Source organism: Ornithodoros turicata, chromosome 7 (genome assembly GCF_037126465.1).
Source record: "Ornithodoros turicata isolate Travis chromosome 7, ASM3712646v1, whole genome shotgun sequence".
NCBI lineage: Eukaryota > Metazoa > Arthropoda > Arachnida > Ixodida > Argasidae > Ornithodoros > Ornithodoros turicata.
In genome coordinates, this window is record NC_088207.1 from 23,227,265 (window position 1) to 23,252,620 (window position 25,356).

General features: G+C 44.5%; 1 protein-coding gene and 1 non-coding gene across 2 annotated transcripts in view; one reads left to right on the forward strand and one right to left on the reverse strand.

Annotated features, from left to right (window-relative positions):
- LOC135399694 (uncharacterized) overlaps positions 1-25,356 on the reverse strand; it is a 109,927-nt gene that overhangs the window by 66,240 nt on the left and 18,331 nt on the right. The window contains exon 4 of the mRNA XM_064631428.1: positions 15,883-16,090. Within this exon, the coding sequence (XP_064487498.1) occupies positions 15,883-16,055 (173 nt within the window). The 5' untranslated portion in view covers positions 16,056-16,090. The remainder of the gene's footprint in view (positions 1-15,882; positions 16,091-25,356) is intronic.
- On the forward strand, positions 15,383-15,455 carry Trnat-ggu (transfer RNA threonine (anticodon GGU)). Its single transcript has one exon. It is a non-coding gene; the product is annotated as a tRNA-Thr (tRNA).

Genomic DNA, 25,356 nt, shown 5'->3' on the forward strand with positions numbered 1-25,356 from the left:
CAGCCTTGAGATGTGACACTACACAAGCAGCAAAGGGATATGGATGTTTTCTGTCATGCTGGATTTGTGAATGTGTGTGCCTCTGCAGTGAATTTACTGATCCACTGTGAAATCTTCCACGTGAGACATCATCAGCTAACAGTGAATGCGAAGTTACTTTGGCATATTACTCGAACTTCAGAAATAATGTTCGTGTGAAGTTTGTGTTTGGCGCAGATACAGATATGTGATTTGGAAATACCAACCCCGAAAAATAAAGCACCTTGTGCAACAGAAAGAGCCAACGCTTCCGAGGTTTATTTATTTCACTGGATGCGAACGAAAATCCAGAACCGCCAAAGGGGGGGAGAAAACAGAGGGGAAAGGGAAAAAGAACGCTTCGGCAGTGACGCTTTACGTCACCCGTCACCCAGGGAGACAAAATAAAACAAAGCAAAAGCTACTCGACCGAGGCCCAACGATTGGCCCGACGTCAGAGGTCACGTGAGTTTTTCCCAACAGTAGAAATATACTACACGTTCATTCCCCTGGTGATGTGCCGACGGCGGAACACGTTTTCTCCCCACGAGAGCCAGCGCGACAGACGCACGAGTGCAACGTATGCGTGCGTGCGCTCCTAGCTCCCTCTGCGCCGACGCGCGCTCCTAGCGCCACTTACGGCGACCGCCAGTGAGAAGTAACATATTCGTACCTGCGAGAGGCTACGAGAGAAGTGAATTCCTGCACCCTCTGCGGGCCTTGTTCATTGGTCGTAACGTTATCCCATTGACCCAAGGCTACAGTGCTTTTTTTCACACGGTCGACGCAAGTCCCAGGGACAAGGGGGACTATTATTTATTGAATCACTATCTCAAGACTTTCTTTATCGCACTATAATGACTGCATAAAAACGAAAACTATTGCAGAAAAGCACTACCATGCACCAGAAAACACCATGCATGAAATCTGATCATAGCAATTTTAGCAAGCATTTTTATTTCAATGACTTACTAAATGCAACTTACCAAAATCAAGGAAGATCAAAATATCCTAACATGAACACCATCAATAACTAATAACAAGAACTAGGTACACAACTAACCAACCCAGAACATCGCTAACGAGGAGCGCAGAACGATGTGTCCGTTCCATCCGAGAGTCAGGCAGAGAACTGAATAATGATGCTTTCCTCCTTCCGCCTGAATAAAGTCAGACATCAGTCCCCCTTGCGGTCACTTTCTGAACTACCGTATTTTCACGCGTATTAGCCGCGGCTTATGTGCGGATTTTTTTTTTCGCGGACGCTCAGCGGCTTATCTACGGGTGCGGCTTATCTAATGGCTATTTTTCACTGGTATTTTCCCCATACCCCGGATTAAACGAAAGGGCTGACAGTTCCGCATGTTTTTCGGAACAGGACCGCCATGCCAGTGCACGAACAATACCGAACAGGGGCGGCTCTACATTCGAATGGACTGAGCTTCCGAATACGTTCCCCCATGCAGCTTTAACGAAAGGGGTTACAGTGATTAATGTCTCCTGGAACACCACTAACTCGTCAATCCACAAAAAACACCCAACAAGGGCACAATCCGATCTTAGTAGAACACTAGAACTGACCTCCTTTGTTATACATCATGCCGATACCAGAATGTAGACCACGGGATTTATGGCCTTCCCTACGGTCTCCTTTGTCGGCAGACCCACAGGAAGTGTTCAATACACCTGACATCGGGATAAAACGTGGTCAGCTAAGCGTCAGTTCTCATTTGACCTGAGCAGCAGCATTTGTGGACACGGCAGTTATAGGTAAGGCATGGCTCCATCGCGGAGGCACAGCTACGACAGCGGCTTCATACTAAAAGTCGTCGACTTCGCGGACCAGTACAGGAACAGGGCAGCTGGCAGGGAGTACAGCGTCGACGCGCGTTGAGAGTCTCTATTGATTTTGTTTGTGCATCACTCGTTTAGCGCACAAAGCGGTCGCGTCGTATTACCCGCGGCTTATCTGCGAGTGCGGCTTATCTGCAAAAACATTTGCAAAATGTGTCGAAAAACGAGTCCTGCGGCTTATCTGCGGTGCGGCTAATACGCGTGAAAATACGGTAATTTAATCACAAAATTGTTAAGAATCATGCCAGTGCTACTCACGTCCAGATCAGACAAGAATGATCAACAAGAATCTTTCTTGTCAAAAAAGAAAAATACAGAGCACCAATATAAAGAAAGCATACACCATAAGACAGAACACGTCTGGGCATATCAGGATATTGCTCAAGGGGCACTGTCACACGATGAAAAATTGCATGACTGCTAGCCAACAAAGGAAAGCAAGTACAGAGAAAGCACAGATAACACACTCTCTAGCTTCAAACTATTTCTAGACACACACACTTTACTTATTCATAAAGTCTTCATCGAAAATCCGTCCACGGAAGCGCACACCACCCACCAGTGACGAGCCACACATCCGTACCACGTGAGGGGTAAACTGAATTTCACTGGGGCTACACATTTCCATTAACAACCAACACAACAGTTGCCAACAGAATCAACGCTTGCCAACCACCAGCAACACATCTGTACCTACGAGAGTCCAAGAGAGAAGTGAATCCTTGCGCCCTCTGGTGGCTTTGCTCATTGGTCGTGACGTCATCTCATTGTCTCAAGGTACATTGTCTTTTCCCACTAATGCCCAACTACTATAGACAAGGTTCACCTGAAAAAATAGAGCCATGGCGTGACGTCATCAGGCATGCACGCTTACGGCTGCGCTCTGGATAGGAGACCTGTTGTTTGTTGAAACACTACCCCCAAGATTATTTTCTTTATTCTACTATAGTGACTGCAGAGAAACAAGACACCATGCATGAAATCTGAACATAGCAATTAGGCATTTTAACGCCAAAGACTTACTAAATGAGACCTACTAAAAACAAGAAAAAACAAAATATCCTAGGAAGGATCTCTCCGTTCCATTCGAGAGCAGGCAGAGAACTGAATAATGACGCTTTTTTCCTTCTGAATAAATCCACCCATCTGTCCCCCTTGCAGTTACTTCCTGAACTAATTTAATCGCTAATTTATTAAGAATCGCGGACCCCAGGTGTTCTCAAGCTACAGAAATGTAGCTCTTTTCCTGGGGCCACCGCCATTTTGTGGATGGGAAACGGACAATAAAGAAAGAATGAATCATGCCAGCGCTACTCCTGTTCAGATCAAGGCCGTGGGAGCACTATCATCATCATCAAGACAGTGCTTCAACAATGTGCTTCAACAAAGCAAAAATACTGAACTACATCAACAACAAAAGGAAAACATGCATGAATCAAAAGACAGAACAGATGTGAGCATGTCAGGACATTGCTCAACGAGCATTGTCGCACAGGAAAAAATCGCACGACTGTTAGACAACAAAGGAAAGCAAGCAAAGATAAACACTTGAACAAAGTGGAAAACACACTCTTCAGGATCAAACTATTTCTAAACACACGCTCCTCTTATTCAAAAACAGTACGCATCGTAAATCCATCCTGGGAAATGCGCACCATCGACCAACCTCCCATTCTCTGAGCCTACACTTTTGCTCTACTAATGGCAAACGCAATGCTACAGACACCTGAAACATAGTGCCACCCCATGACGTCACCACATCCTCTCTGAAGGCGTCTATAGCAACGCTAGACAGCAGCAAAGACAAACCCTTTTACTATTTATTGAATCGCAAGATTACTTCCTTTGTCTTACACTTAATGAAATTCACCCTTATGTTACCAAAAACACAAACCAGAATGCATGACCTAGTGAATAAGCATTTTCACCCATACTTATCACAAAACACCCTTGCTACTTTCAGTCATTAGAATCACAGCAGCAGTAAACTACCACCACTCCCTAAGATAATACTTGGGACCCTGGAACACTCGACATCATCACTGGGCTTATGTAATGTAAGGCGCACAAACTTTTCTTTGCTCATATACTCATTGTCTGAGGCTACACCTGCAAGACTGCGAGCAAAAAGGCACGAAAGCCGGGGGTCAGAGTTCCATTCGCGCACGACGAAGGACTAGACAAAACGCTGTCACGGGAATTGATATATGACGTGATTGCATTCCTACTGTATTAATGATTTCCACCCTTGCGTTGCAGTTTACAAAAACTATCACAAAAGGCCCATACTACTCTTAAATTCTGCTACAATTTTAGGAACCTTAAAATTCTACTCATTATCGAAACTGCTCTATAATTGCTCTATTTCTTAGATTAAAAGGGCCGTAAACATATACAAAAGATACAGGTTATATTATTGAAACTTGAAACGTGAAAACCCCTTGCAATTACTAACGCTAAAAAACAAAAGTCGCTTGCATACGGATGAAATATTCACTGCACTCTTTCGCATTTTAGCTCCGCCCCGCGCTCTAACCTTGTCATTTTGACGTAGCGCTTTCCTCACCAATTACGATCGAGTGTTCCACGTATGATTTTATTTCAAATGCGGAATTGGACTAGATGAACGTGAATCCTATTCAAAATAGCCTCAGCCTCAGTTACAGCCTCAAATTAAAAAAAAAAGCGTTTAATTTAGGTATCATACGCGCACTACGTTTTCTGGGCAGTAGCATGCAGCACACCACGAGCGCGAATGAATATCCGTGACTACAGTTCCGGAATCTTAGGTAGGTGCGCGATGGAACATCTTCGTCATCTTCGAATGGTTCCGACAACTGGGCTGCCGTACTTTGGTTTGAGTCACGCGGCATCGCGTCACCAGCTCACGTGGTACAGTGGATAGCGTGCTGGCCATGTCACGTCGTTACTGGGAGGAACCCGGGTTCCAATCGTGTCATGTGATAGCAGCCCAACTGTTGACGTTTGCGCCAGCCGGAGATGAAGATGTCATGACGTTGAATTTCGGACCCACGGAGCGCAAAACGTCGTTTCACACAAACAAACTGAGCGCTCAGACTCACAGCTGATAACGAAGTATGCTTATTGGCTGGTAATTTGAAACGCCATGTACGCAGCTCGGCCCCCCGACTGGACGGCAAAACGGTACGTAGCAGATGCGTGGTGGAGAGAGGCTGGCTGGTTAACTCATCTTTAAAAGCAGTTATATGGGTCAATAAGCTGGCACGAGCCGAACGACATGTATATTTCGGCATTATGATTTGCGTTCTTTCATGGGGTATCATTATTTCAGAAATGTTTGGGAACCTGTTTACGGCCCCTTTAAGCGCTCCAAGTTTTTTTCACTTCCCATTTCAGCATATCGCGTCCTATCATGCGGTGAAGCAGACTCACATCCAAAATAATTTACCAAACACCACTGAGGGTGCCGTGCTTCATAGGAATGTCTGCCCTGCACGCGGATACCAGAATTTCTGCACGAATACCAATAACTCGAAACAGCTTACTTCATCAATATCGGGCAAAGTGTCAAGCAACAACATCAAACAAACAAACTCACTTCTCCTGATAGAACACTATTCAGCTGTACCAAGCGGCTTTCTTCTGCGTTAGATTACTACCAATTAAGCGCTCCAAGTTTTTGTAACTTCCTATTTCAGCCTATCGCGTCCTGTCATGCGGTGAAGCAGACTCACATCCAAAATAATTTACCAAATACCACTGAGGGTGCCGCGCTTCATTTCTGCACTGCACTCGGATACCAGCCTTTCTGCACCAATACCAATAACTGCAAATTGCTTACTTCATCAACATCGAGCAAAGTGTCAAGAACGTACAAATACAAATTACGTTTGGTCATTTACATCAAGGTGTAGTGGCAGTTAGAACATACAGCAGAAATACACAATTTGTTGCAAATGGTATTCTACGTTTTTGACAAGCTACTGAATGGTTCCAGACTATAGGCTTAAGATAAGAGATTTTTATTGCTTTGACAATTAGCACTCCTTTGAGACAAGAAAGCAGCAATAGGCCGCAGTTACTAAGTTACACATGCTTTGCTCTTTGGATTAAAACACCTGAACCACCTGCTTAACTTTGACGTTGTCCACAGCTCTGCACAAATCTGATGATCCACATCAATTAAGAACTTGCACTTGCTGAGCGTAGTGGCTATTGACTGTCCTGTACTTCTTTAAACCAGTTTCATCCAGTTAAGAGTGAACAGCTGAATTATTCAATTTTTGAACAGGATGATTTTTTTTTTTTCATTTGCGGTCCACCAGTCTGATATTTCCTGTACTGCAGATGCGGAAATGGTACCTGTGGATTTCCGAAGAGAAAGAGAATCAATTCTCATTACAGCAGAGAACAATTGGGATGTGATTCGATATGAGAAGTTGCCTAACAAATGCGCAAAGTAGAATGCAAAAAGGTTTCTAGCAACAGCACGAACATATTGGTGATGTGCAGGCTGGTGATGCTACCGCACAATTCAAGTAACACTTGCATACTTTCTGTTGATGCTGCCATTGTTACGGTATAAGAAGTTTGCTAGTAACACTTACGCGCGGTCTTCAAAATCTTTTTGTATGCTGTTTCATACATTCGAGTAATATTTTACTGCTATTCCAAATTAATTCCCAGTTTGCACCCGATGACAAGAACAGGTGTTGTGTCCTTGTAATCTCAGAGGCGTTTTTCACACAGGTGGAGCACGCAAAAAACTGAATAAAGGTTGGCTTTCCGGGGCAACCCCTTCTACAATGGAGGGTTACATGAAAATTAATGTAGCACAGCAACTTGTTATGGCAACTAGTAGTAGCAGTGATTCCACTTTAATATTACCGTTAATTAGTTAAGCTCTGGGACTGTACACAACGTTAACGGTAAGGAAGGTAGGATGCCCGACCATGAACCCTTCGGTCGAAACAGAGGATGCAGAAATTTGCAGGTCATCAGCTGCGTGATGTATGATGGTAGGATACACATGGGCCTCTTCCGGCTTTGCAAGTAAAGTATTTTACGAGTGAAATTTCGAAGAGTGCCAGGAAAACAATACCACATTATTCATAATATAATTTCATAAGTTGTATCTATTCCGCAGAAAATCCATACGATAATTCAGCGGTTAAAATTGAGTTGGTACTTGCTGTTGGTATTTGAATGAAATAAGTTAAAATGAGGATGTTTCTCATCAGCACTGCAGTGATGTGATTGACCCAAGCCATTTTCGAGAACCTACTGCAGCGGGAAAAAAACCTTTCGAAGCAAAAAATGGCGCTTTTGAGCAGATATGCTGCACACTATACACGTACACACTATATATTTTATTTTTAATATACTTTCAAAAGAGGGACGTACATGTGGTCATGGAACCTGAAGCCCATCTCCTTGTAGCGATGGTCATGTACTGGAATCAGTTGAAGTAGGTTACCTGTAATGACAAAAAAATAGACCAGTTTTCGACCAAAGCGGTGTCAAAATTCTAAAATTCGAAAAGTGGAGTACAGTAAACACTAGAATATAGATAACTGCTAATAATTTTCCATTAGTCATTTTCTGCCGATATGTTGCAGCCACAATGCCAAATATAAACGAAATAGTCAAAGAAAATGCCAAAGGTGGCTTTCTGTCGAAAAAGTACTATGTGTTTTCTCTGCACACCACGCCATCTTCTGTAGTTTTTTTGGCACTCATTTTGTGCTAGAATCACATAGGCTGAACATGTCTAATATTCATTTCGAGCCTGTCATACCGCAACACCAATTAATTGAACGCCAATTACGAGCGTTCTCACAAATATTTTGCGTTACTGCGTTAGAAACGCCATGTGACATCTGCGATAAGTAGCCGAAACACAGCACGGAAACAGCAACGACTTCATTAACTCTCGCTTAACTATTGCCCTGAACCAACAGGGAGGAGACAAACTCATACGCAGTTTCACGCTTTAAACGACACGTGTCAGGAAAGGGTTTCCTAACGGCACGATACCGGACTAACGTTCGCAAAACAGAAACGAAACTGTACAAATAGGACACGCGACTTCTGTTCAGCGATGACTTGCGCTACCTAAAGCAGCGCTACCCAGTGACTATAGTCACTGCATAGGCAGGGGCTACACACGCAGAGGGCCCTTAGCTGGAGGGTTCCTTTCGCTATTAACAGCGCAAATGGATGTTTGGGCAGGCCTTGGCGCGGATTCCTGATATTTTGCGACAATGTGGTACGATGTAGCAGGATTGGCTGTATGTCGCCATTGGCGGAGCAGTCACTTCACTGGACTGCAGCCCGCAGCAGCGACGTACTCGCTGGATTATTGTGCTAATTTCGGAAATTACCTTCTGGAAACTTCTGCCACCATTCAGGAAGGCTTTGAACAATTTTGATTTGTAGGAAACTTTGTTTTTCAACTAGGAAGGGAGTTGCCTCAGGACAGGAGGTCAACACCAACGAAACCATAGCTCCAGCTACCCTCCTACCGTGTTATGGGTGTTGGCGCACGCGTGCTATGCTTCCATTTCAAAGGCATGGAGCTGGAAAAAAACACATTCTTAATGCATAAAGATATAATACGCAATCTCAGCTCATGCGGTGTTCTGAAGTACAGCTCACATGAAGCTGTATACTGAGCAGACATGCATGCTTCACACACACAAAAAAAAAGAAAGAAAGAAAGGAGAGCTTCCCATAAGAACAAAACGTGCACAAAATCATACCTGTATAAACTGCCATAACGGTGTGACGCCAAATTATGCAAATGACAAATACCATAATACAAACATAAAATACTGACCGTGGGAACAGCAGGGAATTCAACCATCTCAGGGAAAAGAGGTGCAGGGATACGGGCGGAGATGTACGGGACCGGCAGGGATGCAGGTGCCATTCTAAGTAGTAATCATGTAGTACTGTCATGTATAATTTTTATAAAATACACACATACTGTGAAGTCGAGGGGGAAGTTTGCCTGCATTTTATCGATAGGAATACAATATTGGAGAGATAGTCTATCTCTGTCTTATTACACCAGGTGACATTCTATAAGTTGAGATACTCTGTGCGAGTTTGTAGTAGTACATAACGCACAAGTCTTATATTCTGGGCGCGAACCTCTGAACGTGGTGAATCACTCAATCTTCACATTAATATTTTGCTATTCTAGAAACTGTATTACATAAAAATCAGACATTATGTGAAAATTCCGTCCTGCATTGCACTGCGCAAATTCCCCAACCGCCCTGCCTTTCACCTGAATAATGCAAAGGTAGACCATGGGCAGACCAGCACGTTCGCATTCGAAAAACGGGAGAAGAAAAAAAAAAACACTGACTTGTATGGCTCAATGGCAACATGCAGGAAGACGCGACACTGTTTCAAGATCTTCTAAGCCTGTGCGTTTGTACGATCGACGTGTACGTGCACTTTTGTGCGGGTGGCGAACGCCACAGACCTCGTGAATCACGTATCTTCAACGACAAAGTATTCCGAAAGCACATCAAACGTAAAGCGTATACCCTTAGATGCACACACTCCCTCACATAGCACGACTGTACCTCTATTCGTTGTGCGAAGAAGCCCAGAAATCGCATGCAATACAACGAAATCAGATCAAATTACCTGCATCAGGAGTTTGTCCGTTACGGTACCGAAAGCTTGAGTCCCGTAATGCATCCTTCACGTCATCGACACGGTGGTCGCCTCCCACTGTGAGTTTGCTTCGTCGACGACTTGTATTTCACAAACAGAGTGACACTGGTGCTATCCTCACGCAAACGTCCCGTGAAAATGATGAACGAAAAGCTACAAAACTAGAAAGAAGAGTCTTACAGCCTCAGAACATCAGTTCTCTCTTGTAGAAAGACTATGTGCAAGGACCCTCGCGAGTTTCAAATTCGTTGACGGGACCGAAAATGTGAAGCAGCAAATCCCGGAGCCTTGAATGAGAGTTGGGAGGCACAATATGCGTGTATGTGTATTTACTTTACGTTTTACTTTTTAATTGTTTAAGCGGTGCACAATCATTGTTTGTACATGGCACATTAGCAGAGCAAAGGTTTGACCTATGCGTTTTACCGCATGCGAGCAGCCGTTTCACGCAATCACGTTTTGGGGGCATTGCTGGCGGCTCCACCACGGGTCCACTCTCCTCCCGTTCTCGCACGCAACAGATTCCGCTCGAAGGAGTGCGAGAAGGAAGGGTGAAGTCATTGTTGGAGAAACGGCGAATGGGGGTAAAGTGCGCATTTGACGCCTCGCCACTCCCTTTTTTTCTGAGAGTGAAGTGAAAAATTACACGCACTTTTGCTCGAATAGCTATAACTCAAAAAACCCGAAAGAAAACCCGAGACACTCACTAATAAACTGAGAAAAAGACACCATTTTCTGCTATCAGATAGTTCTTGCATGCTGCTACATTCACAATCGCATTGTCCCTGCGTAAAACAAGCACAGAACAAGGGTACACAAATTCCCTTAAGCAAGCAGGGAAAATCACTTCTGCTCGGACAGCATAATACGATAAAGACTGAGTTTTTGCCAAGAAAACTACGCTTGAACACCGCTAACAGTGTGACAGACGCATACTAACGAACAACAAGAAACAAACACACACTCCTATTCACTTCTACTGATAGAATTGGAGCTAATCTAACCCTTATGCATATAGGCTATGAACATTTTATACCTGTGTATAAAATTCTACTATATACGCTGTATACATTTTGCGTATACAATTGAAACACCTTTTTGGACATTCTGTATATCCAGTGTGTAAGGCTTTAGCTATACAAAATGTAGAGAAAACCGTGTATACAAAAGGCTACAAAGCACAGTAGTCTTGTGCACGCTCTTGCACGGCAAGTCTCTTACAATCGTTGGAGGAATGTCCGGACGCTCTGCTTGATTTTCGAGAACTCTGTACCGAGGCACGCTGCACGGCACTAATCTGTAATCGCAATGGTAATGTATGTCTATGGAAAACACAATAGTAAAATTAGTGCTTACCAAAAATTGCTCGCATGCGGACCGGGTCTATCTTTTCTTTTGGAGGCGCATCTTTGTGTGCGTTGCTTGGGCTTCCAGTGATGGGCTTGCCCACAAACTCCTCTTCAGTGAAAAGGAGACGCAACAAATCTCGAGCTAATCTTGTCCGGTTGCCTCACTCATGGTCTTTGCGTGGTCATCTTGTAGTTTGTGAATCGGGTGTACATCCCACATCTGCGCCCCACACCACTTGACAAGGATATAAACCGATCACTGCTGAGACGACTCTGACGGCCGCGGCATCCCCCGTGCCCAGTTCAACCGTTGAAACTTCGAAACGTCTCAGTTCAAACGCGGCGTCCTTTCCGCTCACGACCGTGACTCACACTGGCCCAAGTGCCGGGGCAAAAGTGAAAAGGCGAAGGAGACGTCCGAATCGCAACGTCGTGCAGTTAGAAAGCATGACCTATAATCACTGATGAAATTCAAATACAATATAGGACTTTTGCTAATGATATTTTCGAAATTTAAAACACTCAGTCACTCAGGATCCAATTACAGAACATAATCTGATAAATAATAGGAGTGTTGTTCTTTGCCGCTGCCTTGCGCCGCTCTTCACGCCTTCAGACAGGATGTGATGACGTCAAGCTGTGACACAATGTTTCAGGTGTCTGTAGCATTGCGTTGGCCGTTAGTGGATCAAAAGTGAAGGCTCAGAGTATGGGAGGTTGGTCGATGGTGAGCATTTCCCGGGATGGATTTACAATGAGGACTGTTTCTGAATAAGAGAAGCGTGTGTGTTTAGAAATAGTTTGATGCTGAAGATTGTGTTGTCCACTTTGTTCAAGTGTTTCTCTTTGTCGTGCCTTTTTTCCCTGTGTGACAGTGCTCGTTGAGCAATGTCCTGACATGCCCACATCTGTTCTGTCTTTTGATACATGCATGTTTTCCTTTTGTTGATGCATGTAGTTCAGTATTTTTCTCTTTCACAAGAAACATTGTTTGTTGAAGCAGTGTCTTGATGATGATGATAGTGCTCCCACGCCCTTAATCTGAACAGTAGTAGCGCTGGCATGATTCTGAATAACTTAGTGATTAAATTAGTTCAGGAAGTAACCGCAAGGGGGGCAGATGGGTGGCTTTACTCAGGAGGAAAAAAGCGTCATTATTCAGTTCTCTGCGTGCTCTCGAATGGAACGGAGACGCCTCACTGAGCTCTTCAAATGTAGCCATTAATGATGATCCTTCTTAGGATATTGTTTTTTCTTGTTTTTGGTAGGTCTCATTTAGTAAGTCGTTGGCATTAAAATGCCTAATTGCTACGATCAACTCTCATGCATGGTGTTTTTCTGAAATAGTTTTTCTGTTTCTTATACAATCATTATAGTTGAATAAAGGATAATCTTGAGGTAGCGATTCTGCCGTACACAGCCGTACACGTTCTTGAACGATTCAGGGCATGTCTGGGTGATGACATGCCACGGCTCTATTGTTTCAGGTGGACCTTGTTCATAGTAGTTGCGTCGGGCATTAGTGAAAAAAAAGTGGCCTTGAGGCAATGAGATGATGCCACGACCAATGAGTAAGGCCATCAGACCACACAAGGATTCACTTCTCGCTTGGACTCTCGCAGGTACGGGCGTGTTGCTGGTGGATGGCACGCGTTGATTCTGTTGGCATCTGTTGTGTTGGCTGGTAGTGGAATTGTGTAACCTCAGTGGGATTCAGTTTACCTCCCACGGGGTACGGACATGTGGCTCATCACTGGTGGCTGGTGTGTGCTTCCGTGGACGGATTTACGATGAGGACTTGATGAATAAGTAAGGTGTGTGTCTAGAAAGAATTTGAAAGCTGGAGGGTGTGTTTTCCACTTGGTTTAAGTGCTTTCTCTGTGCTTGCTTTCCTTTGTCGTCTAGCAGTCGTGCAATCTTTCGTCGTTTTTGACATGCCCAGACTTGTTTTGTCTTATGATGCATGCCTTTTTTGTTGCTCTGTATTTTTCTTTGTTGACAAGAAAGATTCTTGTCTTGTCGATCACGATAGTGCTGCCACACGCTTGATCTGGACGCGAGTAGCACTGGCATGATTCTTAATAATTTTGCGATTAAATTAGTTCCGAAGTAACCGCAAGGGGGATAGATGTGACTTTATTCAGGAGGAAGCAAGAATGTATCATTATTTAGTTCTCTGCGTGACTCTTGAATACGGACATGTCGTTCTGCGCTCCTGGTTACCGATGTTTTGGGTTGGTTTGTTGGTCGATCACGATAGTGCTGCCACACGCTTGATCTCGACGCGAGTAGCACTGGCATGATTCTTAATAATTTTGCGATTAAATTAGTCCCGAAGTAACCGCAAGGGGGATAGATGTGACTTTATTCAGGAGGAAGGAAGAATGCATCATTATTTAGTTCTCTGCGTGACTCTTGAATACGGACATGTCGTTCTGCGCTCCTGGTTACCGATGTTTTGGGTTGGTTTGTTGTGTAGCTAGTCCTTGTTATTAGTTATTGATGGTATTTGTATTGAGATGTTAGGATATTTTGTTCTTTCTTGTTTTTGGTAAGTCGCATTTAGTAAGTCATTGGGATAAAAATGCTTAATTGCTATGCATGGTGTGCTGTGCTTTTGTGCCACAGTTTTTTGTTTCTTATGCAATCATTATTGTGGGATAAAGAAAAGAATGTTGGGATAGTGATTCAATAAATAATGGTCCTCCTGTCTAGAGCACAGCTGTACGCATTCTTGAACCATGCAGCTGCAGGCCTGGGACAGGAAGAAATGACGTCACGTTGCGGTCCCATTGCAGATGGAGCTTGTCCCTTGGAGTTGTATCCTGTGTGAAAAAATAAGCACTGTAGCCTTGGAAAAATGGGATGACGTTACGACCAATGAGCAAGGCCCGCAGGGAGTACAGGAATTCACTTCTCTTTTAACCTCTCGCAGGTAGCCTCTCAATGGTGGTCGCTGCAAGTGGCGCTAGGAGCGTGCGTTGGCGCAGAAGGAGCTAGGAGCGCACACATTCGACCAGCGCTTGCGTCAGTCTGAGAGCTGGCTCTCATGGGGAGAAGACGTGCGGTCGGTCGCTCCGCCATCGCGTCAGTTGAGCCCTGGCTGTCGATAAGAGCGGACGCGTCGTCGCCATGGGGGAAAGGTGAGTGATTTGCTGTAGCCATTAGGCCTTTCCCCTGATGTGTCTGGTTTCGATGTACTTCTACCTAGTTCTTCGCTCGTCTTAAGCCTTTTCCCCACATGCCCAGTGTATGCACTGCCACATATTTAGAGTTGATTAGCAGTGCCTTGTTGCATTTTTACCCACAGCTAGTACTTTTTCTGTGTTCCACGTAAGCAGACATGAGACCAAACACTGCGGTTAGGCCTAAGCACCCCGATGTCTAGCTCAGCGCTCTTCTTAAGCCTTTTCGCTCCTGTTGAGCAGTGTTTTGTATATGATCTCACATGTTTAGACTTGTTTAGCAGTGTTGCCATTCTTACCCACCACTAGTATTTTGTTGTTCTCTCTCTCTTTCACGCATATCGATGTGACAGTGGCACCATCTGGAGTGATGCCTTGCAACTTGCTTGCCACCTGTCTCTGCAACAGTCGTGGCCAACGATTCCCAGCCGCCCGCACCAGAGTGATTTTTCAAGATGGCGTCGTTATTTTCAAGTAAATCTGTCTGCTCTCTTCTTGTTTAGTTATTTTTTTCTACAACCAGAGTTCTACGCAAAAAATCCACGGCAAATGTTGCATTGTGTCAGATTATGCACTATTTTAAACTCAGCGCTATTTTATATATGCACTATTTTAGAAACAAAAGGTAAGTTTAAAGTAAAAAGTTCAATACTTGCCGTGAATTTTCTTCGTAAAACTTGGGTTGTATAATTACTACTTACGCACACACACAAAAAGCTACGGATAGCGACAACACGACAACGGAAGCGCTAGCTATACAACTCTGACTATGAGCGGCGTACATGTGGACAGATGGAGGGAGGACAGCAGGAATGATGAGAGAACTGATGTTCTGAGGCTGGAACAACAAAGAAGGGACAATCACATACAAGGCCTCAAGTTGTCTAAGAAATTAACAATGAAAGTTGAAAGTCATTGAAAAGGTTAGCCAGCTGTAGGACTCGAACCCACATCTTCTGAATTACCGGTACAGGGCTCTACCAATTGGGCTATGTTAACACGCCTTCTCAGCGACTTCCAGGGTGCGTCATCTGAAGGGCTGGCTGAGCTTTTCAGTGACTTTCAACTTTCATCGTTAATCTCTTAGGCAAATTGAGGCTTTGTATGTATTTGTCCCTTCTATGTTGTTCCAGCCTCAGAATATCAGTTCTTTCATGTTCAACAGTTGACGCCTGCGCCGATCCCGTCGTATGAATGTGTGTATGAGTGAGCAAAAATGTAAGAGTGAATGGAGGATGAGATAGAGAGAGTGGTTGGTTTGCCCCTTCAGATGACGCACCCTGGAAGTCGCTGAGAAGGCGTGCTAGCTTAGCTCAATTGGTAGAGCCCTGGACCGGTAATCCAGAAGATGTGGGTTCGAGTCCTACAGCTGGCTAACCTTTTCAGTGACTCTCAACTTTCATCAGCAGGAATGAATGGGAGACAGGGGGGTCAATATGCGTCCTGGGCCGACTTCAGGGTGAACTGCGCCGACATTCCTCTGGAAAGTATTCGTAAAACGCAGGGAAAACCTGAGACAAAAGAGCCGGTGGGTGGATTGGAAACCCACGAACTCCCATTCAATCGAGAATTTAGTGTGGACTATTTTTACAGAGACGGGGAACATCAAAACGCGCTCGGTTTTTGAACTTTGCTTGGGTTTCAGACTGGCTTTTTAACATCTTGAGGCGCTCAGGAGAGCTTACGTCAGAGGTATATTACCGTTATGAAAAAAGAGTGTTATAGAAACTAGAAGGGTCAGGGCAGTTAGGCTCCACGCCTTTTGTAACAAACGTTCTGGGTGAGTTGGTGGAAGATCTTACTCTGAAGCGAAGAACAAACCGTAGAGGGTGTTTGGTTTCCCTCGAGACTCCTTGTACAACCTCTCCAGTAATCCTCGATTCTTTGTTGCGTCTACGATGTCCGTATCGAGATACACCATGTCACAGACGCCGTCCTGGGGAAACTGAGATCCTGCCTCCGTTAGACTCGACATTATGCAGATCAAAGAATGGTCATCCAACCGAAAGACTGCAAGGGAAGATGATGCATTGGGTAGTTCATAAACAATGACACATTCCGCGCGTGAACTCAGTAGCAGTGAAAACTGGTCGGAGGCTGTTGTTTGACTCGACATTAAGCAGATCAAAGAATGGTCATGCAACCGAAAGACTGCAAGGGAAGATGTAAAAGCGATAAAACCCCAGTGCAGGGGACACAAAGCGACGACACAGACGAAGCACTGACTGACAAACAACTTTAATGGCAGGGACACATCTTAAATACACCAACTGCACACCCGACCCCTAGTGGCAGCCAAGGCCGTCATGCTGTAATCACAAATTATCACAAAGTGATAATTTGACGGCATGACGGCCTTGGCTGCCACTAGGGGTCGGGTGTGCAGTTGGTGTATTTAAGATGTGTACCACCAAACAGCCCGGTTTTTATCGCTTTTTAAGGGAAGATGATGTATTGGGTAGTTCATAAACAATGACACATTCCGCGCGTGAACTCAGTAGCAGTGAGAACTGATCGGATTGACCGGAAAACACTGATATACCTCATCGCGACCCTCAATCTGCGATTCGTTATGTCACCCGAAATAACGCTCCTATTCCATAAAGTGACCAGACGTCCCGAATTATGCGAGTCCCGTCCCGCATTTTCAGTCGTTCTGTCGTCGTTCCACCACCCTGCCTGGGGACGGCTTTTTGGTACCGCTTTGGCAGCGATCAGCTCCGTGTGGAAGAAATCAGCAGAAGCGCTTTCAGCTTTAACGCTGCTCCCATGTTCCTACGAATAGTTCACAATTTCAAGACCCTGTCACAATGCCGAGGCGGATGTTGCCCAGTAAACCAGAAATATCCCAGGTACGTCCCACAACGGTTGCACAGGTCGCCTATGTCGGCTACGTCTATGCGACGGTACCTAGACGTCCACAATGTGACTTCGAAAAGTGTCTTACTTTCTATATCCCTGGACATCTGGTAAAAAGAAAGGAGCTAGCGGGCATTATTTTTCGGAGACATCCCGGACGCGTGAGCGTTACTGGCATGACTTAATGAAACGGGGAAAATTTCTGGGTTTACTACTTTATATACCAAGCAGCCACATTATAGCAGGGACCGGAACCGGAACCGGTACTTTTTTTTGTCCGGTTCGGGTTCAGGCATATATTGGTTCGGTTCGGGTTTAGCTCCGCCGAACCGATATTATCAGCTTGAACCGGTTCAGGTATATCGGTTCGGTTCGGGTACGCCTCAGGGAGAACCCCCTCCCCCCCCCCCCTCCCGAGCACGCACAGACCAATAATAATCGGTCAGCGGTCGGAACACTTACAGGGATTGGAACCGTTACTGTTTTCGGTCCCGGTTTAACTTGTTCATGGACACCATGTCAATTTTTTGACATCAAAGCCATCTTACACTCACCGTACAGGGTTTAAGAGAAAGGTGCGAGTTAACTGTTACAGGTGACAAACCTTTCAGGAAAGCAGGTGAAAACACAACAAAAATAATAAACACATTTATTATTTACCTGATGTTTTACTGCATTGTAGTCTCGTGCTCGTCTGCTGGAAACGAAAAGCGAAGTGCTGGAATCTTTTTTGCAGAATCCCGTCAGCGCCCTATTTTGCTGCGGTAAAAAACTAGCGCTACAGTCTTTTACTACTACTTTTACTCGCATCTGGCGTCGTACAAAAAATGAACAAACAAACAAAAAAGGTCGGTCAGTAGTACAATTATTTCACCTCTGAACCGCTTCCCGAACCGGTAACCGTATGATTTTTTTTTCGGTTCAGTTCGGGCTCAGTTCAGTACAAGCAAAAAAAAATCTTCGTGTTCGGTTCGGTTCGGCTTTGTCAGCAAATAACCTTTTTTTTTTATTTTGGTTCTGGTCCAGTTTCGGTTCCGATCCCTGCATTTAGACGGTAGCTTGAGTTAAAGACACGATACTTGACAGGATGGGGTGTCAGGAGCGTTCGCAGGTATACGCTGACGTTAAAGGAGCATTAAAGAGGTGTCCAACATGGCCAAAAACTGCTGTCATCTTGTAAAGCAGTATGTGAAAAGCATTCCCACAAAAGATTTCTGTCCAAAGTTGTTTCACCATGACAGGCCGGAGCGCTCGAACTGCAGACCACACCCACTCCACTGTGACGTTGGTGGTAGAGAGCCCCTCATTCGTTCGTAGGAAAAACCGTCTGCTACGAACATTGCGAGCGTTTCTTGTTGACTTCTGTTCTTTATATGATTTATATCAAGTTTTCGAAAAAAAAAACATATATGCAGTACGAGAAAATAAGATTACGATCACAAGAGTAATATATCCGTGGCTTCTATGCAATCTCAGAATTCACAGTAGCAGAAAGCAAGCGATGGCGGCGGTATTGTGGCGCCACCTGGTAGCCACTGAACCAACTGCGCGGTGAAAACGGTCGGACGGGCTGCACGGCTGCACACTGTCGAGACCGAGGGAACCATGCAGTGACCCCACTTCTGTTGCAATGTGTCCGGGGGCTGCGTCACCCTATAGAAGGAACATGCATATTGCATGCAGGTGCAGGGACAACCTGCAATAACGTCACTCTCCGGGTGCGACATTGTGCTTTGCTCAAATGTTACATGTGATATCTGCAAAGACTAGGAGCAGAAGTGCAGTAGATGTTTCGCCTGATCAATTAATGAGGAGATGAGAGGATGAGGATGAGGAGGATGAGATAATGATGATTAATGATGAGAGGAGCTATGCAGACACGATGTACTGGGAGAAGGAGATGTTGCCTGGCCTTTTTGATGGCTTTTATGGTCCACAGACATGCAGTTCTTCCTAAACTTCTCACTACGCGAGTTAAATGGAAAGGTCGCCTTCACCTAAGCGGCCCAGGCTAAGTCCCATATGAAAGAGCAGAGAAGGGTGGGTTATTAAGTTTGTGTGCCTTCATCAGCAGGGCTAGTAATGAACATCAGGGAAAGTAACGACACACCCCAGGCAGCACAAACCCTCGGGAAAAGAATGGGAACGCAATGGGAGCTTCGGGCGATATTGCCCGACTGGTTCCCAGCGGTGTGGGAACTGAGGAGGTAGAACCTAAGGTAGGATAGTCCCCCGACGGTGCCCTGATCATTTCCCGCTCTGGTCTCCTTTTGGTCATGTAAACAATAATATAGGATCGCTCCCCGATGCTGATCTGATCACTTCACGATAATCAGTTACATGACGGGGGTGCAGCAACGGATTTCTCTTCCCAGACTGTCAGGCGCCGAGTGATGCAATCACGTAACCGACAGTTTCGAATCTGGCCAATGATGTTCCTCGATCATCCAGCCGTGTTTACACTGTCGGAGTCCCCGTCGCTCTCGCTGCGAGAAACGAATGCATCCAGCCGTGCTCCCGAAACTTTCGAAGAATTCCAACAGTTTTAAGCGACTCATCGAGTGGTAAGTGCTATTTCTTTTTGTGGTATTCCTCGCATTGATAAACGTTACTCATAGATGCTTTTCAACATGAGTGACACCGTTCCAGAAGGCTTCTCTCGAAACTTAGCAGCGCAGCATCGCATAGTTTCGATTTCAGTGATCCATTGTGGTTTATGCGTTGCTTTTAGGATAATGGACTCCGTTTTGGTGAAAACATGGTTCAGTAAAGTGTGGAATCGTATGTATTGTGTATTTGACATCAAACGTTAATAGAACCATTTCTTAGGACGACTGCGTGCTGCAGCTGTGCTTTCCATCTCCTGCGTGCGTACAAAAGTGGAATGCTGGAGGACTTCAGCTTAAGGTTCGGTTTTGTAGTCATTCTAAATATAAAGAAAAGAAAAAAAGGAACCTCCGAAGTGAATAAATTATTCTGATTTAATCCGTTTGCGTAATGTGATCGACGCATGATATGTCAATTTGTTTGAAACTGAGTGAATGAAAGCTATCCTCATCTTTCATTCAGAATGTCATGCTGGACCCCTACCAGCGCGTGCTTCAAGAAATCAATGCCTTGATGAAGGTATCACCGAAGTGCCCACCGCCAGATCTCTGCTTCAGAGCCAGCGATGATGGTCAAGATTTTTCTAGCGGATCTTGTCATGTCATGCTGAAAACTGTAAGTCTAGCTATTTGGTCTGTATTCAATAACGTGTGCATATTGTGGTGTGGTATACGTTTCTCAGTGTAACCCTGACCTCAAGCTATCTTCCACTTTCAGAATCCACCCTGCACTTCGGTTACGACACTATGAACCTATTGCGCTGTGATGCTTGCTTGAAAGGAATACAATCTGGTATGTTGTGTTGTTTTTCTTTTAAAAGGACTTCAGGTATCCATAATAAGAGGCCTTGGTAGCAAGAAAGCCATAGGAAAAGGCATCTTCTTGATACATTAGTATTTCTCCTTTAGACAACGGTACAAGTCACACTACATGTGTCATACTGCACTCTCTAAAAAAAAAGGTGGAGCAATTAGACCTTTTAGGAGGTAATAGTTGTCGCATATGTTGTGCCTAAAAGGTTGCAAAGTTCTACCTGCTACCTCACTCTCTGCCACGAATAATAGGGTTACCGCTTCTGATTCGGTGAGCGAGGGAGGCGTACACCTTTTTGTTGTAATTTGGATGGATGATAATTTCTTTTACCACCTTTTTACACACCTTATCAGACGCTATGTTGACTTAGGAGGTAACTATGGAAGTTACCACCTTCTCACACCTTTTTTCTTAGATTGTGGTTCCCAAATTGTGTGTTTGTTGCCCTCGTATTAGCAAAGGTGCGAAAATATTTCTTCTATTTTCTTAAAGAAGGTATAGAACGATCATGACACATGTAGTACGGATTCTCATTAAGTTGTTCACGTGTTCCATGTTGTTGGGCGTAACTCGTTACCAGTAACTCGATACTGTAGCTAGGCTACTCGGCTTAGCTATTTTCAGTAACTTTTTCAGTAACTGTTGAATCTAATTCGGAAAGAAGTTTTTGTCTGACCCACGTATTGGGCCCGGCATGTGTTGCATTGGATTGTCGCTGTAACTCATGCAACGTTATCTATGTCTGTAATTCATGCAACGTTATCTATGTCTGTAACTCATGCAACGTTATCTGTGTAATCCAATGCAACACATGCCGGGCCCAATACGTGGGTCAGACAAAAACTTATTTCCGAATTACGTTCAACAATCACCGATCCGATGTTACCAAGAACCCTAATCTTCCAGTCTCACGCCATTTGAAACAACCAGAACATTCAATCAACGAAGCCTCAGTTTTTATTCTCCAGTTGAACTTTATCTCCGACCGCTCCCGGAAACAACGGGAATCCTACCTAGTTTACAAATTCCGATCGGCCATTAACGAGGACCCTGGCATGCTGTCAACAATAAGAAGTTTAACAACCTAGATAAGACTCTGTTGCCTTTTCTCGTTTCTGCCGGATCAAAATCCCCACTGACCCAGGAGGACGATGACCCCACTCCTGGACCTGACACAAAAGCACTCTGGAATTTCCCCAATTGACAACCGGCAGGTGGCGGGAATTTCCCCCAACCGCCCATGACGTCATTCTCAAGCCCCTTATCAGCCTCGTGGCCACAGTTAACTCTTTCGTCCCGAAGAAGGCGGAGCTTCCGCTGTAACGTAGACATCCTCCCTAACTTTTATAATTTTTAAGTTTTAATAAACCCCTTTTTTGGTACTTCCCCTACTTTCGTCTTCTGTCTCCCATTTACTTCAACTATATATATATATACTTTTGTCGTAGCAGATATTGATATCATTTTTGTATATCAAGACTATTTTGAAACGTCTTGAATCGCCCATTGTGACTGCAAGGTCTGAATTAACCATATAGACAGGTCAAGAGCTGAAAAGTATATATATCGAGTAGAAAATAACTTGAAGGTAACCTGTTACATTTCTAAAGTAGCTTACGAACTTCACGTCAATTTACATTACATTTTATTACGTGTAACTGCGTTTGAAATTTAGGTACGGGCCGGTTTCACGTCATTTCATGCAGGGAGGTCCCATCGACCTCCTGGGTCTTCAGTATTTTTTATATTTATAAGCTCATCGTATATTATGATCAACATTTTTGCCGAATAGCTTTCGTGCAAAAAAGATAGAGAAAATCCGGCTCTGAATTCGGATGTTTCAGTTTTGCCGTTATTGCACGCGAATACCTCCCGAGTGTTAAGAGATATTGTTGTGAAATATTTTGATGCTACTTTATTATGCTTACAGGCCAGCTGTCAGAGAGCAAATTTTAGCGCTCAGGTGCAACGCTGTGTGCTATAAAAAATGGCGAACATGCCCTCTCGCGCACTTTTGTCCTAATGTCGACGCCTGGTACCTCTGGCTATAGATGACCCTGATCGCAATATTTGGTATTAGCTCACTCAGCTTTTAATGCTCTTTCATCTGATATATCTATCCTGCATATACTTCCTAGCGGCCTGTGCTGAAATAGGCAAATGTTTAGGCATATTTCGAAATAATTTCGCGCGTGTATTTATCGAAAAGGTCCCACTTGATTTCGTATATATTTTGCCAGGATATGGCCCTTGTTAGGCCTTTCATCTAACGCAAAAACTTCTTCTCCAAAGGCGTATACTGCTGATTATCGCGTCAAAACGCGGCCCCACTGCGTACGAACGTGTCGGAGATATCTACAGCCACAGCAAGAAGCGTCGAAGTTTGAACAAAACTGCGCGACAGAGCGTGTTCGCCGCTTTTTATACGATACAGTGTTGCACCTGTGCGCCTAAATTTGCGCTCGGAGTGCTGGCAGGTAGGTATACTAAAGCACAAAAAAATGCACTACGATGTCTTTTAAAACTCAGGATGTATACACGTGCAAACACGGCAAAATTGTAACAATCGAATTCCGGGCTGGATTTCTCGATATTTTGCCCGGAAATTATCCGAATGATTAATTTTACCAATGTTGATCATCATGTGCGATGAGCGTCTCAATATATATAAAAAATCACGAAAATTTAGGAGGTCCATGGGACGTCCCTGTCTGAGCTAACGTGGAACCGGCCTACAATTATGTTCTGGCTAACCTTTTCAGTGACTTCCATCTTTCAACAGTCTAACTTAACTGGCAACGAGTTCCAACTTCTATATCTATAACCTGTGTTAAGTGAATATTTGTGAAGTAAATAGTACATACGCGGGGCTGGTGGCTATATACTTTCAATGTAACACTCTTTTTTTTTTTTTTCATTGCTGGTGAAGTGATGCATTAAGGAACCCATGTATCTTGTGATTGTGATGCAATAAAGATTTTCTACAGTGACATTTAATTTTGTTTTTAAAAATCGCGCAAATTAACTCTTGTTTGGGGGGTAGGAGGTACCCGTAAGTGTGCATTGGCTGCACCTCGGGAAATCCTTGGGGTACGATACACGCTACCGATAACGGACCATTAACATCCCCGTGTTGCAAACCGTATGCCGGACCATGGTCGGGAGCCGACCCGGTCGGGTCGGTCGCCGCCGGCGCAGCGACGTTGGGTCGTCGCGCTGTGCTGCCCGGGACTGAACGAAGGACTGATGTGGACTTTCCTGGAGCTTTGCATCACAGATATGTGCTTGACATGAAAAATGTGTTTGAAGTTTTGCTGTGTGTTCCTCTATGATGCCGTCGAGTGATCCAATAACCGCCTAGCCAAAATAACAAGAGTGCAATATTTTATTACAAGAGACAAACAAGAAAGCCCTCAGTGATAGTGCACCAAATTAGGCATTGCACGACGCACCTCCGAATGCAAAAAAATGGTGCCAACGTATTTGGTGCACACTTTATAGTGTGATAAATAAAATGCTAGAACACCACTCAGCCCTTTTGTGTGCCCTTTCGCATCCTTTGCCTCCGTATCGTACATCACTCGGAAAAATTGCACTTTTGGTACATCACATTCCACATCCCAAAGGCAGGTATTGCACGATAGCAAACCACTCATGCAAGCCTCACAAGATGCTGTTCGGAACACAGCAGCGGTCGAATAGGGCAGACGGGAATGGTATCGAGAGTGACATTTACTCCTTGTCTGCCTTTTTGACGGACCCTGTGCGAGGCCGAATGTCTGTGGTCGAATACAATATCTACAAAAAAGATTCGAATACCGAATATTGACCGAAAATATGCGTTATGTTTGTCGGGGTGGCTCATTCTATGGGCAGAAACATAGCATTACCAGTAGTCAAGCAAGAAGCACTTCAAATTTTATTCTATTTATCAAAGGCTACACTCTTAAAAATGAACTTCACCACATAGCACTCTCCTAGCCAACCATCATTCCGAATGACAACGTTCTCGCCCCTGATTTGTTGAAAACGGGAGGAGGAGCCTATTTTGTGCCCACGGCACAAAATAGGCTCCTCCTCCCGTGCTATGAGGAGAGTGCTATGTGGTGAAGTTCGTTTTTAAGAGTGTAGGGCACTGCCTACTTTGAATAATCTAAGTTATAGTCTACTTTCATGTTCACGTCCTCAGCAAAAGCTCATTACTATTCAAGGTGTGCAAACTGAAAGGCAAAATGGCCAGCATTTGCAAAGAACTTTATATGTTGTTATGGAGAAAAAGATTATGTTCGACGCGCTCGTGACTAAGGTCTTTGCCGCCGAGCTGTTTTCAGTGCTGCCGGCAGCAGGAAAAAGGCCATTCGCTTGATACTGACTGGCCAGCCCATCCAGATACCGCTAAGAAATGATGGATGCTCAATTCAAATTCACACAGGTCTACTTTTTAATCGCCGCAGTGTTTCCAGAAGCATTTGCATATATCTACAACACTCTGAAGCAGCAATGAGGGGGTGGGGGGGCCATGTCCGATGTCGGAATAGCTGTTTAGCAATGTCCGCCTTGTTCAGAGGTAGTGGTCAGTCACGTCTTATTACACGCTCAATATGGATATGAGCACTTCTTTCTTTGTCATGTGTATAGACATCCTGAATGGAGGCATTCGCACATGTCAGATAGTACCTACAGTTTAAACACTATCTACCATTAGAGCATCTCCAGTCAACAGGGCCTAAAGGAATCCGCTTCTCTACAGTTTTACCGTTACTGACCTGCTCCCCCCCCCCCCCCAGAAGTTTGACACAAAACACGCATATCCATCAGTTGTTGCACCTACAAGCACTTTGAATGTGTTATAATGCTTGTAAAATGAAAATGTGCCCCACTGGGATTTTAAGCTGGAGGGATTCTGAATTCGAACATCAGCACAGTCTATGACCACCCTGGTGGTCATGGACAGGGACGAGAACGTGGTCATTCGGATGGCGGCTGTTTAGGAGCGG